This window comes from Atractosteus spatula, chromosome 2 (assembly GCF_055471065.1).
Source record: "Atractosteus spatula isolate fAtrSpa1 chromosome 2, fAtrSpa1.hap1, whole genome shotgun sequence".
NCBI classification, from domain to species: domain Eukaryota; kingdom Metazoa; phylum Chordata; class Actinopteri; order Semionotiformes; family Lepisosteidae; genus Atractosteus; species Atractosteus spatula.
The window spans coordinates 61,093,355-61,106,487 of NC_142707.1; the positions used below are offsets into that span (position 1 = coordinate 61,093,355).

At 36.9% G+C, this 13,133-nt stretch overlaps 1 protein-coding gene across 1 annotated transcript in view; it reads right to left on the minus strand.

The window, feature by feature from the left end:
* Positions 1-968: 968 nt before the first annotated feature.
* Positions 969-13,133, minus strand: part of gckr (glucokinase (hexokinase 4) regulator) — a 30,957-nt gene continuing 18,792 nt past the window's right edge. The window contains exons 15-19 of the mRNA XM_088906023.1: positions 10,328-10,425; positions 9,479-9,562; positions 5,508-5,657; positions 4,915-5,049; positions 969-3,214 (exon numbers count right to left, since the gene is read on the minus strand). Coding sequence (XP_088762149.1) covers positions 3,041-3,214; positions 4,915-5,049; positions 5,508-5,657; positions 9,479-9,562; positions 10,328-10,425 — 641 coding nt within the window. The 3' untranslated portion in view covers positions 969-3,040. The remainder of the gene's footprint in view (positions 3,215-4,914; positions 5,050-5,507; positions 5,658-9,478; positions 9,563-10,327; positions 10,426-13,133) is intronic.

A 13,133-nucleotide genomic window follows, 5' to 3' on the forward strand; every position in this document is an offset into this window, starting at 1 on the left:
TGACCGACCACCCAAGCTAAAATTCATATGCTGGTATGATTTTGTCCTTTGGTTCAAGTGGCACTTGCAATCATAGTTTAGACAAAGACAGGCAACAATTATAATACATGTTCAAAGAATTAGAAGGAAATACAGAAAATATGATTATGAAGTCCTTCTTTTGCTGCAATAACAGGCGTGCTGTGAAAAGAGGGTAATATTTCCCTATACTGTAGGTTATATACTGTACAATAACTGCTTAAAACCCCCTGAACAATAACAGTGGATTTCCTTGCATAATGTTGTACTGAGAGATTCCCAGATCAATCGGTTTGTTAGCAACTGAAAATCAAATGACCAAAAAGTTAAATGGCAGCCTCTAATTTTCTTATAATTTTATATATAATATTCAGTAAATGTTATTTTATTAAAACTGAAGAAAGATACAAGATGTGAAGAAGGAGTTAACTTTAAGTCCTTTCTGCGTGAAGATTAGACTTCTAGGGCTGGAGTGTATGGCAGGAAAGGGAGAACTGATAAGGATTCCAGATGCCAGCTAGGGAACCCCCAGGGGACGTAATCTAACTGACCATTTGGCTAGGGTCTGTTAACTGCCAAACACCGTGACCCCCCCCCTTACCATAGTACTGAGTGACATCAGAAGCGGCAGGAAAATGCTATATAAACTAAAAGTTTGTACCGGTACTTTGAACAATACTTCGGTTTTGTTGTTTCTTGCGGGAAACAAGACTTCGGCTTTATTGTTCCTTGCACGCAAGAAACTCATCTGTTTAACTTCATCTCGGGATCCAGAACCTTATTCTTTCTGTTACAATAAGACTAAACAACTAACACCTTTCCTTTAATTACATAATTTAATTATATAACATTTTTGCTTGTAATAGACTCTGCCTTATTGACATAAAGAAATGTTTACTAAAAATGATTTTATGATCAGCAACCATTAAAAATGCTGATAACCAAATAAATCAAAGTAACATGAAAAAATACAGTACTCACATACCAAACATTAATGACAAATCATGTTGTATGATTGCTTATGCAATACCCCATATGTTAATATTATACATGTAATATTTTTTTATGTTCCATATGAACAGCAGAATTAAAGGTTTCTAATTCTAATATGTGTACCATCATAATTTATGATCTATTGTATATACAGAATTTGAGGATTCCTTTCAAACACCAGTAAATCTATTGAAAATACAAGTTTGTTTGCTATACTGTAAGAGATGATTGCTGATTTGAAAGTGAAACAATTATGGACAAACAGTACTGAATTGATTGCATATTTAACATATAAATACAATTTAAATGCTGAATAATATTAACAAACATGTCCGATTCCGATAAACACTTCATTCTAACAACATAAGATGATGGCTAGCCTTAAAGAACAATTACTAAAATCTGTCCCTGCATCTGATACAGTATCTCACTTGAGACAGTCATAATGGCTAAAGGTCCAGGTGGCCAAACATTTGTGTTTATCTTAAAATCATACTAAATCATACTAAACCAATTCTCAGTTACTGTAAATTAATAAGTCATCCTTCATATAATATCAATAGGAAAGACAGGAAAAAACAGTGAAAGTAGAAAGTAGAAGAGAGACAGAGGAGAAGAGATACCGCAGAGAAAAACCTAATTCAAAAGCCTAAGAGACCAGAATCTGTCTAGGTAACTGAGCACTCCAGCACTGAGAGGACTGGTTCCTAGGCCTTAAGACTTGTCTTTGTTAAATTGAATTGAACCTGAGTTTGTGGAAATTTTGATTTGTGTTATCCTTTGACCTTAAATAAATCCTAAGTTGTTTATTTATTCTCTGTATTTAATAGAGAAATACGTTCTCACTTGTTGAACACATGTTTAGAAAGTGATTTATTTTCTTTAAATCTTTCCCTCTTTTCCCTGTACTTGTGACTTGTGATCTCAGAGAGAGTTCTGTATTTTCTGTGTTGACACAGGCAGGACTCTTAGTCGCATGTCTGTAATATCAGCATGTAGCCATAAAATGCTGTGTGTCATATGGTAAATTATAAGTTTCCCACCTGGTTATTGCTTTGATATCACGTAATGTCTGGTATTCCCCAATGATAATGAGTGCATAATTTTAAAATTTTCAAAATTTTCTTGCATACAGATGTCTGGACCTAATGTGATATGTGATTTGATTTCTTCTTCTAACCTCCAATGTTATTACAGTATCTGTATACACAAGACTGATTCCGTGATCAGTCCTGAGCCCTAAGACTGCCAGGCCTTGTGACACACAGTAGCTTTATTCACCACTGTGTGGCTCTAGTGAGCTACAGTAGGAAATGATCAAATGAGAAAAGGTGATGAAATCCCAACTCAGGACAAGCAGCATCATTGCACTATAGTAGGGAACCTACTGGGGAATCAGATTAACGGCTTTGGATTTGTGCCTGACCTTATTGCATTCCGTAAATCTATGGCAGATGTATTGTATTTTTCCTAATGAAACAAGTGATTTAAAACTAAAACCAGGGGCACTGTCATTAAATACTGTACATATTCTAGAGGTCCTTTAAATTATTCAAATAGTGGCACTTTCTATAGAAACTGTAATGTGGACTGAGATAAACAAACAGAAACTCAATAACAGAGAGAGAGAAAAAAAAACAATACTTAAAAAGGCCCTTGCAGTTCCAAAACCATACCAATTTGAAACAGTTATGGCCACTAAACCACAAGATCTTACAATCCAAATACATAAAAAATTGCATGATGACAAGATGTCAGTAATGAATCTTGTATAAACTGTATATACATGAACATTGGGACGATGCAGGACCACAAGATCCATTATGTGGGGTAGCTGTACCCTGCAGATCTGATACTGAATTGTGTTTTACATGTGTGACAGCTCTGGACCCTGCTGTTGCAATGCTGTAAAGTGTGATATGCTGTGATACTGTTAACCGCTCCAGATACTTTTCTTCAAAACGTGCACAATTATTTTGTATGCTTTCTTCCATTTCAAGACAAGGCACTAGCCCTTCTGTGTTTATCCTCATTCGTTTTCCCCATGTATTCCTGTTGCAATTTGGTCGGCGGTCCTTTTCCGTCCTGTTGCTCTCAAACATGCTTCAATTGCCTCTCGCATCGTTGGGTGGGCATCCAGCCTAGACCTGGCTTCAGTAAGTGGGCAATTCCGTGCCAGGATCACCACTGCTGTGGGCACCACCTGCAAAATAGAATATCAGATGTTAATCTACTTTCAATAATATGTAAACCAATCAATCTCCAGCCAAAGAAGCAAACACTACCATAAGCTCCCGTGCACATGCAGCAGAACTGCTATCTATTAAAGAAACGTCATCTGATATATCCCATATCTGATAATAACCTGATAATGAGAGAAAATAAAATAATGCATTCTCCAACAATTTCTCAGTTTGGAATCCACAAAAAATGAATATGAAATACTATAAAGTCTTCCTTCCTCATTACTTTGATTTGAGTTACTTTTGCATTAAGAATAAAAAAAAACTTTTAGTACTGGTGTCTATGTAAACTTTTAATCCAAGTCAAAACGTGTGATATATTGATGTGAAATATATCTGGCACATTGCTGAATAGTGAAAAACACATCATATTACATCTAAAATTTAAAAACAGCAATCCCTATCCAGAGCAAACTAGTGAAAAGCCTCATGATGAAAAGACAAATCAGCTGACATACTTCATGAGAATGAAATAAAAACAAAAAATAAATTATACTGATGACTCATAAAGTTGAAATTGGACACTGCTGTCAGCAATAAACCTACATGTACAGTATTAAAATAAACCATAACAATACAAACATGACTGAACTTGAACATGACTGTTTAGGGCTGAAAAACAAAATCCTGCAAAAGTAGTGCTTTATAATAAGATGCTTCTTGCATTTGATCAAATAAGTATATCTCATCTAAATTAATACGCCATCTTTTTTATCTTTTCAGATCTGAGATGTACTACAGTGCAAAAAATGTGTATAAATATGACCAAAAAATAATGTTACTATACTGGGCATCAAAAAACCTTAGCACTTACAAAGTACCTACTTCACTTATGTATATGCTAATATCAAGAAAACCTTTTGTAGCAGCTGTATTAAGACTTGAATAGATGTTATACTATAGCAGCAGATTACATTAAAAAATGATAAAACTCTATATAGTTTATGAAAAAAAACCTTCTAAAAAACTCAACTTATTAGCTGGTGCAACATATTGCATACAGGTGAAACAATAAAAACATTAGATATAAAATGTAAAACACTATGTTTGAAGTGTAGACTTATGAAAAACATACTGTAAGTCTGTCATATGGTAAAAGTTATGGTTTATATATTTAAAACTAGAATTTAAAGTGAATAGTATTGAAATTTTACAGTACACTAGTAAGACGATTCTGTACAATATTGGTCACCCATGTTTAAAAAAATATGACTTCAAGAGAAGAGTATTTTGATATATTCAAAGGCTGAAAGGAATGTCCTACAATGACAGGTTGAAGGAAATTCTATTTATGCTATCTTTACCTTCTCTCCAGCAAACATACTGTACTGCATGGACAAATATGTTTGGTGTTTGAAAACAATTATGATTTTTTTTTTACCCAAAGGCTTGTTGGAGTACAGGACAAGCTACCCAATCATGATGTTGAAGCTGATATTTTAGTTCATTTTAAGAAACAGCTCCAAGAGATCCTTTACTGACCATCAGTCACACTAGATGGTTTAAGAACGGATACGATCATAACCCTTCTTACTGTATGTTCTTATAATTGTTTAATTGAAAATAAAAAAACAAACTCTATCTACAATCTCAGCAGTTGCCAGAAGTGATTTTGATTAAGAGGAAATATAAAGTATTACTCTGCTGTTTGAGTACTTACTTGGTTCTTTGTACTTGCCATTTGGGTATGTTTTGTGACTTCTGATGTTCTTATGGGATCTGTCAACTCATCAGTGTCATAGATTGCTTGAAGAAGTGCCTCCTGACATCTCAAACGGGATTGACCGGTGACCCTCTAGATAGAAGAAAGGACAGTTAAAAATGACCAATCATGAAGTTATATACTGCAGATTGTGGAAAAATAAATCCTTATATAAGCACTAAACAAAGATGTGTTTGTGATTCAGTGCCCAAGAGGAAAGAAAAGGTAATTCATTTTCTCAGATATGATATGTATTTTAAATACATTTTGTTTTTTCTTAAAAAAAATAAAAAGTTCCTCGTTCTTAAGGTTTTCATTACCTTTGGTGTTTACAAAGGTGCATGAGCCTAAAAAGTCTATACTCTGGTATTAGAGCAACCTTTTATAAAATAAAATATGCAGGCTCAATAATATGTCAGACTTAATAATACGTACAGAAAAGACTTTCTAAACTGAAATTGTTTTGTGCAAGGACCTGGGCTGTAGTTTACAGAGTGTGGAATATGTGATGTACTGCTATATTTCAGTTACAATATGACATTGTTCTTTACCTGGAGAATTGCAAGGGCTCTTCTGAAGAGTTTGGTGTTGCTGACTTTGAGATCCATCATGTAGTTGTAGTAAATCTTTCCTTTTAGGATGTGGCCACCCGTGCTGATAATGTTTAAAATCCACTTTGTGCACAACTCCCTTTGGAGCTTCTGAATATTGGGGAAAATAAACTTTGAAAATGTTTGCAGTATTATTTACATACTGTAAGATTAGTCTCTTGGTGCAGATCACAATTATTAATGACAGACTTCAGCTTGTGAAAAGTCACTATGAGGTACAGTTTAGTAAAGATACTTCTTGTTCTGTGTCTCCAGAATCTGCCTGTGGCTTGAGATTCATGACAAAATTAATAAGAATTTGTCATTAAGACTTTCTATCCTATTGTTATTTCTCCTGCTCCTGGAAGGCTGTTGTACTTTCTGGTTTTCTTCTCATCTTGGATGCTTTATGAGTTTATTTGATTCAGGTTATTGAAGTGGTCTGTATTACCAACATTTCCAGTCTGTGTTCAATGTGCACTGTATGTTACCTACTGTATAAAATCTCATTTACTGCTGCCCTCCAGGACCAGGGTTAGCTAAAATTCAGATACAAAGAGCTTTATTGGCATGATCGATGAATTACCGTTTTGCCAAAGTAGATACAATTAACAAAACATTTACAGTCATTATTCCGTGCTGAAAAGAGAAGAGAGAAAACACAATGTTTCGGCTATGAAGCCTTCTTGAAGAAGGCTTCACAGCCGAAACATTGTGTTTTCTCTCTTCTCTTTTCAGCATGGAATAAACCTATTACCTGTTCCTTTGCAGACTACGCATGCTGACGCAGCTACCCACCCAAACTATTTACAGTCATTTACATGTATTGTACATTTACATACATAACATAAAACCTTATTGTTAGACAGGCTCACTGTTCCTCAGGCTGTAACAGGAGATCACATACTGGGTTATCAGCTCTACTGAGTTCTCTCCCTCCTTCACCCTCCCCCAGTAGGATTGGAAGCTGTTCTGATTCTGCAGGTGTGGGAATTCTGGGATAAGACTTTTTATTTTAGCGGAGAATGCTTATCTAATCCCAGAGTATCATTCACAGTGCATCAGAAAGTACACTTCTGTCTCTGTTTCTCTCTGCTGGCAGTGGGAGCATAGCTTGTCCTCTCTCTAGGTCCACCTGTGTCACCCAATTACTATGGCTAGACAGTGTGTATTGTCTTTTTAGGATCTGGTGACATTCAAGTTTGTATTGTGTTTATTTTTGTGTCCCACTCATTAAGGTAGTGTTGTTTGGCATGTGCTGTGATTTGTGGCGTTTTACAGTGCCTTGCGAAAGTATTCGGCCCCCTTGAACTTTTCAACCTTTTGCCACATTTCAGGCTTCAAACATAAAGATATAAATTTTTTATTTTATGTGAAGAATCACCAACAAGTGGGACACAATTGTGAAGTGGAACGAAATCTATTGGATTTTTGAAACTTTTTTAACTAATAAAAAAATGAAAAGTGGGGCGTGCAAAATTATTCGGCCCCTTTACTTTCAGTGCAGCAAACTCACTCCAGAAGTTCAGCGAGGATCTCTGAATGATCCAATGTTGTCCTAAATGACTGATGGTGATAAATAGAATCCACCTGTGTGTAATCAAGTCTCTGTATAAATGCACCTGCTCTGTGATAGTCTCAAGGTTCTGTTGAAAGCGCAGAGAGCATCATGAAGACCAAGGAACACACCAGGCAGGTCCGTAATACTGTTGTGGAGAAGTTTAAAGCCAGATTTGGATACAAAAAGATTTCCCAAGCTTCAAACATCCCAAGGAGCACTGTGCAAGCGATCATCTTGAAATGGAAGGAGTATCAGACCACTGCAAATCTACCAAGACCTGGCCGTCCCTCTAAACTTTCAGCTCAGACAAGGAGAAGACTGATCAGAGATGCAGCCAAGAGGCCCATGATCACTCTGGATGAACTGCAGAGAACTGCAGCTGAGGTGGGAGAGTCTGTCCATAGGACAACAATCAGTCTTACACTGCACAAATCTGGCCTTTATGGAAGAGTGGCAAGAAGAAAGCCATTTCTCAAAGATATCCATAAAAAGTCTCGTCTAAAGTTTGCCACAAGCCACCTGGGAGACACCCCAAACATGTGGAAGAAGGTGCTCTGGTCAGATGAAACCAAAATCGAACTTTTTGGCCACAATGCAAAACGATATGTTTGGCGTAAAAGCAACACAGCTCATCACCCTCAACACACCATCCCCACTGTCAAACATGGTGGTGGCAGCATCATGGTTTGGGCCTGCTTTTCTTCAGCAGGGACAGGGAAGATGGTTAAAATTGAGGGGAAGATGGATGCAGCCAAATACAGGACCATTCTGGATGAAAACCTGTTGGAGTCTGCAAAAGACCTGAAACTGGGACGGAGATTTATCTTCCAACAAGACAATGATCCCAAACATACAGCAAAATCTACAAAGGAATGGTTCACAAATAAACGTATCCAGGTGTTTGAATGGCCAAGTCAAAGTCCAGACCTGAATCCAATCGAGAATCTGTGGAAAGAGCTGAAAACTGCTGTTCACAAACGCTCTCCATCCAACCTCACTGAGCTCGAGCTGTTTTGCAAGGAAGAATGGGCAAGAATTTCAGTCTCTCGATGTGCAAAACTGATAGAGACATACCCCAAGCGACTTGCAGCTGTAATCGCAGCAAAAGGTGGCTCTACAAAGTATTAACGCAAGGGGGCCGAATAATTTTGCACGCCCCACTTTTCATTTTTTTATTAGTTAAAAAAGTTTCAAAAATCCAATAGATTTCGTTCCACTTCACAATTGTGTCCCACTTGTTGGTGATTCTTCACATAAAATAAAAAATTTATATCTTTATGTTTGAAGCCTGAAATGTGGCAAAAGGTTGAAAAGTTCAAGGGGGCCGAATACTTTCGCAAGGCACTGTAGTTGTGCTGTCCTTTTGGATGGTGCAAGCGAGCTTCAGGACCACCTGGTGAGGGAGATCTCTGGGCTTAGTTCATGGCTCAGCAGGGCCTGTTGTGGTAAAATTTCCTTCTATAAAACCATAACTCTGGCCAGGTGCTGCAGACTATTCCAATACCTCTATTAACTATAAATATTGAACAGCATTGACCTCAGGCTGTAGTGCTGTCTCATCCCATGACCCTAAATGAAGAATTCTGTCTTTGTGTTTCTGATTTGCACTACGCACCTATTCTCTTCATATTGATTTAATCATAGGCTTTACATCCAATACCATTTTGAAAAAAAATTGTAAAACAGTCCTTTGTGCCAAACTGAATCGCTTTTAAATCAGTAAAGCAGCATTTTTTCCCCATTGTTTCATTGTTTGTTTGAAAGTGTGTGTAGAGTGTAAATGTGATAAGATGTGTGGCAGTTTGGTGGGAAGCCGATCTTACTCAGGACATTGCTCTTGGTAAGGAATGCCAATGTTAGAGCATTCATGATACTGCAGAATACCTTCCATTTGTTACTGTTGACACAGTAACACCAGCAGTTATTAGGGTCAAGTCTGTCATCACTTTTATGGTTGGAGGCAATTAGTCCTTAATTCCAGGCCTCAGGGAAAGATTAAAGTGTTTGAGCAAGTCTTGCTGCAGCTCGGAGCTGCTTTATCTCTAGAATCTTGTTGTTGATTCCATCTTGGCCACAGGCCTTCCATGGTACGACAGCTTGGAGTTTGTCTTGTATCTCCTGCTCTGTGATCAGGGAGGTTGCCTGATGCTGGTTAAAAATCATCTGGTTTCTAGTTTTACTGCCATATACTGGAATGAGACAGACCTAGATTGTAAAGGAGATGAGACTTAAAAAAGCCTTTCCTGAATTCTGGCCTCTCTGCCATTACTTTCTATTCATGCTTACTGTGAATGATTCATATGAAAAAAAAGAATGCTGAAAGAATCTTATAGTTATTGTAAATGTGGAACAAAAAGTTTGAGTATTTTACCTGTACAAAACAGCCTTCATATTCAGAGAATACAATGGGCCATGTGATGCTTATAATGGATGCAAATAATTTTTTAACATTCTCCTGAAATGAAAACAAAATAAAATAAATTTCATTTGTTTAATGTTTCACCATTTTATTATTGTTAACCACAGCAGTATCAACATAATAATAAGGAAATGGTTTATGTAATAAACCCAATATATTACACTTTATGTAAATATTAATCACATTATCAATTATTAATTATTATTATTATTGGAATAGTCCCCTTATTTATCTATTGATGAGAAACCTTTCTTTACATACTGTTGTATCGTAATTGAAATTGTCAGCATTGTAATGAACTTGTACAACTGATGTATTTAAAGAAGCTGTGTCTTTAATATACAGTAATTAACTTAAAAACGAGAAACTCCAAATATTTTTGTTTTCCCCACACATGTTTGTGTGAGCCAATTGGATGTATTGTATGACTCAGCTTTCAGTCAAGGGACTCTGGCGACAATGAAGGAGTATCTTTGAGCTCCTCATTTCTTACACGGCCCAGTGACAGGGATTTAGCTCCAACACCCTTCGTTACAGATGCCCAGGAGGCTGCGGATGTCACTGAGAGTCAAAAGAACCCAGGTTATCTAATTTCACTCTTCTCTCTGCAGTACTTTGGAAATTGCATACCAACACTTGGGGAATCTTAGTCACAGTGACATGGCTCTGTCTTGAACTTGTGACCTACAGTACACTCAGGTATGTGCCGCTACAGGTGGAGCAATGTGATCCCACCAACCTGATTGAAAATTTTACCTCAATTGAACAAAGGAAGATAAGTAAATGGTAAGAATTACCTACAGGAACATAGTGTCCAGCAGTTGAATGGGCAACTGCATGAAGATTTGAAGTGTTTGCGCTTATCTGGGTCGCCAGCTTATCAATTTCAGACAGGTCATCTAAAGTGATCAATTCAAACAAATTAGGAACTTAATATTTATATATGTATGTCCATATACAGGTGTCTCCTAAAATTATACCCTTGATAAAAAAATATATATTTAGTAGTAGGTTTAGCTAAATAAATGCTACTCTACTTAAATTGAAATTTAAAAATAAAATTAAAGTTACAGTATACTGCACTGTACAGATGCAGCCATTCAAAATGCGCGGGCGATACCGCATTATTTTCCGGTACGCTGTACGCAGTCTACCGCAAGCTACCGGTAAATACCGCGAGTTACCGGTAAATACCGCTAGCAAAATAATAGTATCCGGAATTTCCGCAAGGTGGAGCTAATAAAGCTCAACCTCTCATGTTTGAGCTGTAGCCATCAAAGTCTTTAACGAAGATATTAATAATAGTATTAATAATAAATGACCTTGGACAAGCTGTAAACTCAAAGTATTGCCCTGGTCCACATTCTTTTTTTCATTGACCGTCTTTGTAAAAGTAACGCCACAGCATTTCGCAATCACGCATTTTTTTCCAATCATGCAAAGTACAGTGATTCACCATGCCTTTCACATGCTCATAAAAGAGATTGATTTAGGGACATAAACATATTACCGTATGCAAACTGTACTGTATACAGTATGTATATGTATATTTAATGTCTTAACTGTGCCCGTTTAAGTATTGAATATTCATATCTAATTTTACCACTGAAGGGAAATCTTAGTAGCTGAGCATAAAAACAATAGGAGCATACTGCAACGCGTGTGAAGGCCATAAACGATATTAATTTTGGAACATAAACATACAGTATATGGCTGGTCTCGGTACTTTAAAGAAAACATACACGAAACATGGTTTCATTATGACCAGAATCTTGAGATATTTTTAACTTGATTTACAGTATTTGAGAGGTATGTCTTAACACCGATACTACAGTGCTTAAGTACTACTCACGTATATGTTTCTAGGTTTATATTATGCATTTCATACGGTCAAATTACTTTTGAGCAACTAATAAGAAGCGCGAAACGGTATGCGTTTTACTTTCGTTTCGTGCTGGGACCCGTGGATTGATTAGAGATATCAAGTACATACAAGTCATTTTTTAAATGTTGTAGTTCGTCTTGAAAAAATGTTACGAGTACATCATCTATCAACAATTACACAGGTTCTGTTTCCATATTGCGGATTTTGGTTACGTAATATTATTTTCTAGATTTCACGTTGTGAATATATGATTTGGGCAAACAGAGCCGCAAAGAAGTACATTATGGGTTGTTGTTTTTTTTTGCAGTTTTATCTAGAACAAGCGATGCTTAAACCTTTGTCTGATTCTTGTGAAACTATCCACACGACAGTTACAGTACCTAGGAGTTGACTTCAGTGATGTCACTGATGGGATGTTTCTAAAAATCCATCCTCTGTAAAACGTCTTCTCTAGTTGTCCTGCATATGTATTCGCTAATGAAGCTGTGTGTTCTGAGCCTGGATCTCTACATTTCTGTATGAACCACCTTAGAGGGCTAAAGACAGCTTGTGTTTAAATTGAGTGTAAGGCAATTTATGCTTCTAAAGTCATGGTCAGCATTTTTGTACTGTGCTGTAAACTTGTTCTGTGCCTAGTCACATTATTTTATAGCGTTTTCATAGCGTTATCAAATCTGGTGGCGCTGTGTTAGTTTCCTGACTCCCATGTCACATGGTCTGTGATTGTAACCTGTAATACCGGTTTAATTCGTCACAGCCAGCACTCCGGTTGTAAAGTAGAAGCAGGCGAGATTTCCAGCGAAAAACACCTCCCCCTTCTTCAGGTGTGAGGGTCTTCTGCTCAGAATGAAACGCTAAAATGTAATGTAGGCTCTGAATGGGTTCTGACTTGCTTTAACAAAATATGTTTACAAATCCTTTCACCTGGCATTTTCGTAGTTAGAAATTATGGAACGCTCTGTTAAAAGCAAGGGAGTTTTTATGTCCGTTGCAGTTCTTTTGCAACATGAATATAATTATATCGTTATTAATTTCTTGAGATACGCGATTCCATATTATATTCCCTTTTAATCAAATTCTAAAAGTATGCTTGTTGACTCCGGTATCGCGTTAGTTAAAGACTTCGATGCTTAAAATGTTTAGGAGAAATGGAATACTGGTGTGTATGTTTTCTTTAAAGTACCGAGACCAGCCATATACTGTATGTTTAAGTTCCAAAATTAATATCGTTTATGGACTTCACACGCGTTGCAGTATGCTCCTATTCTTTTTATGCTCAGGCACTAAGTAAAAGGAGATGCTTCATATTGCTTGACTAATTTTAAAAACTAAGTTAGAAATGCAGACGCTCCCTCGGTGCGCTGCTCTGGTGCGCCGGCTCTTACACAGTGCCTGTCTGCCGTAAGCGTTACAATATACATACCCAACACTGCTTGTACCCATCTGTCATGCAAATAAAACACCTTGAATTGAATTGAATTGAGGGGAGAGGGGGGAATACTAAAGGCAATACTGGCTCAATACCCTCGATGGGCTTTGACGTGCTAATGCGTTGGTTTAACAGTCCGGGTGTGGCAGGCTTCCAATGTCAACTCGACTCGATTGGAAGACAATGAACGTATTTTGTGATATTTAGAAATATAAATTTGTTTGGTGCGAGTGAGGTTTTATTTAATCTCTGACCAAGGGAAACGTTTCATTTTTTCAAAGAAATGTTTGTTA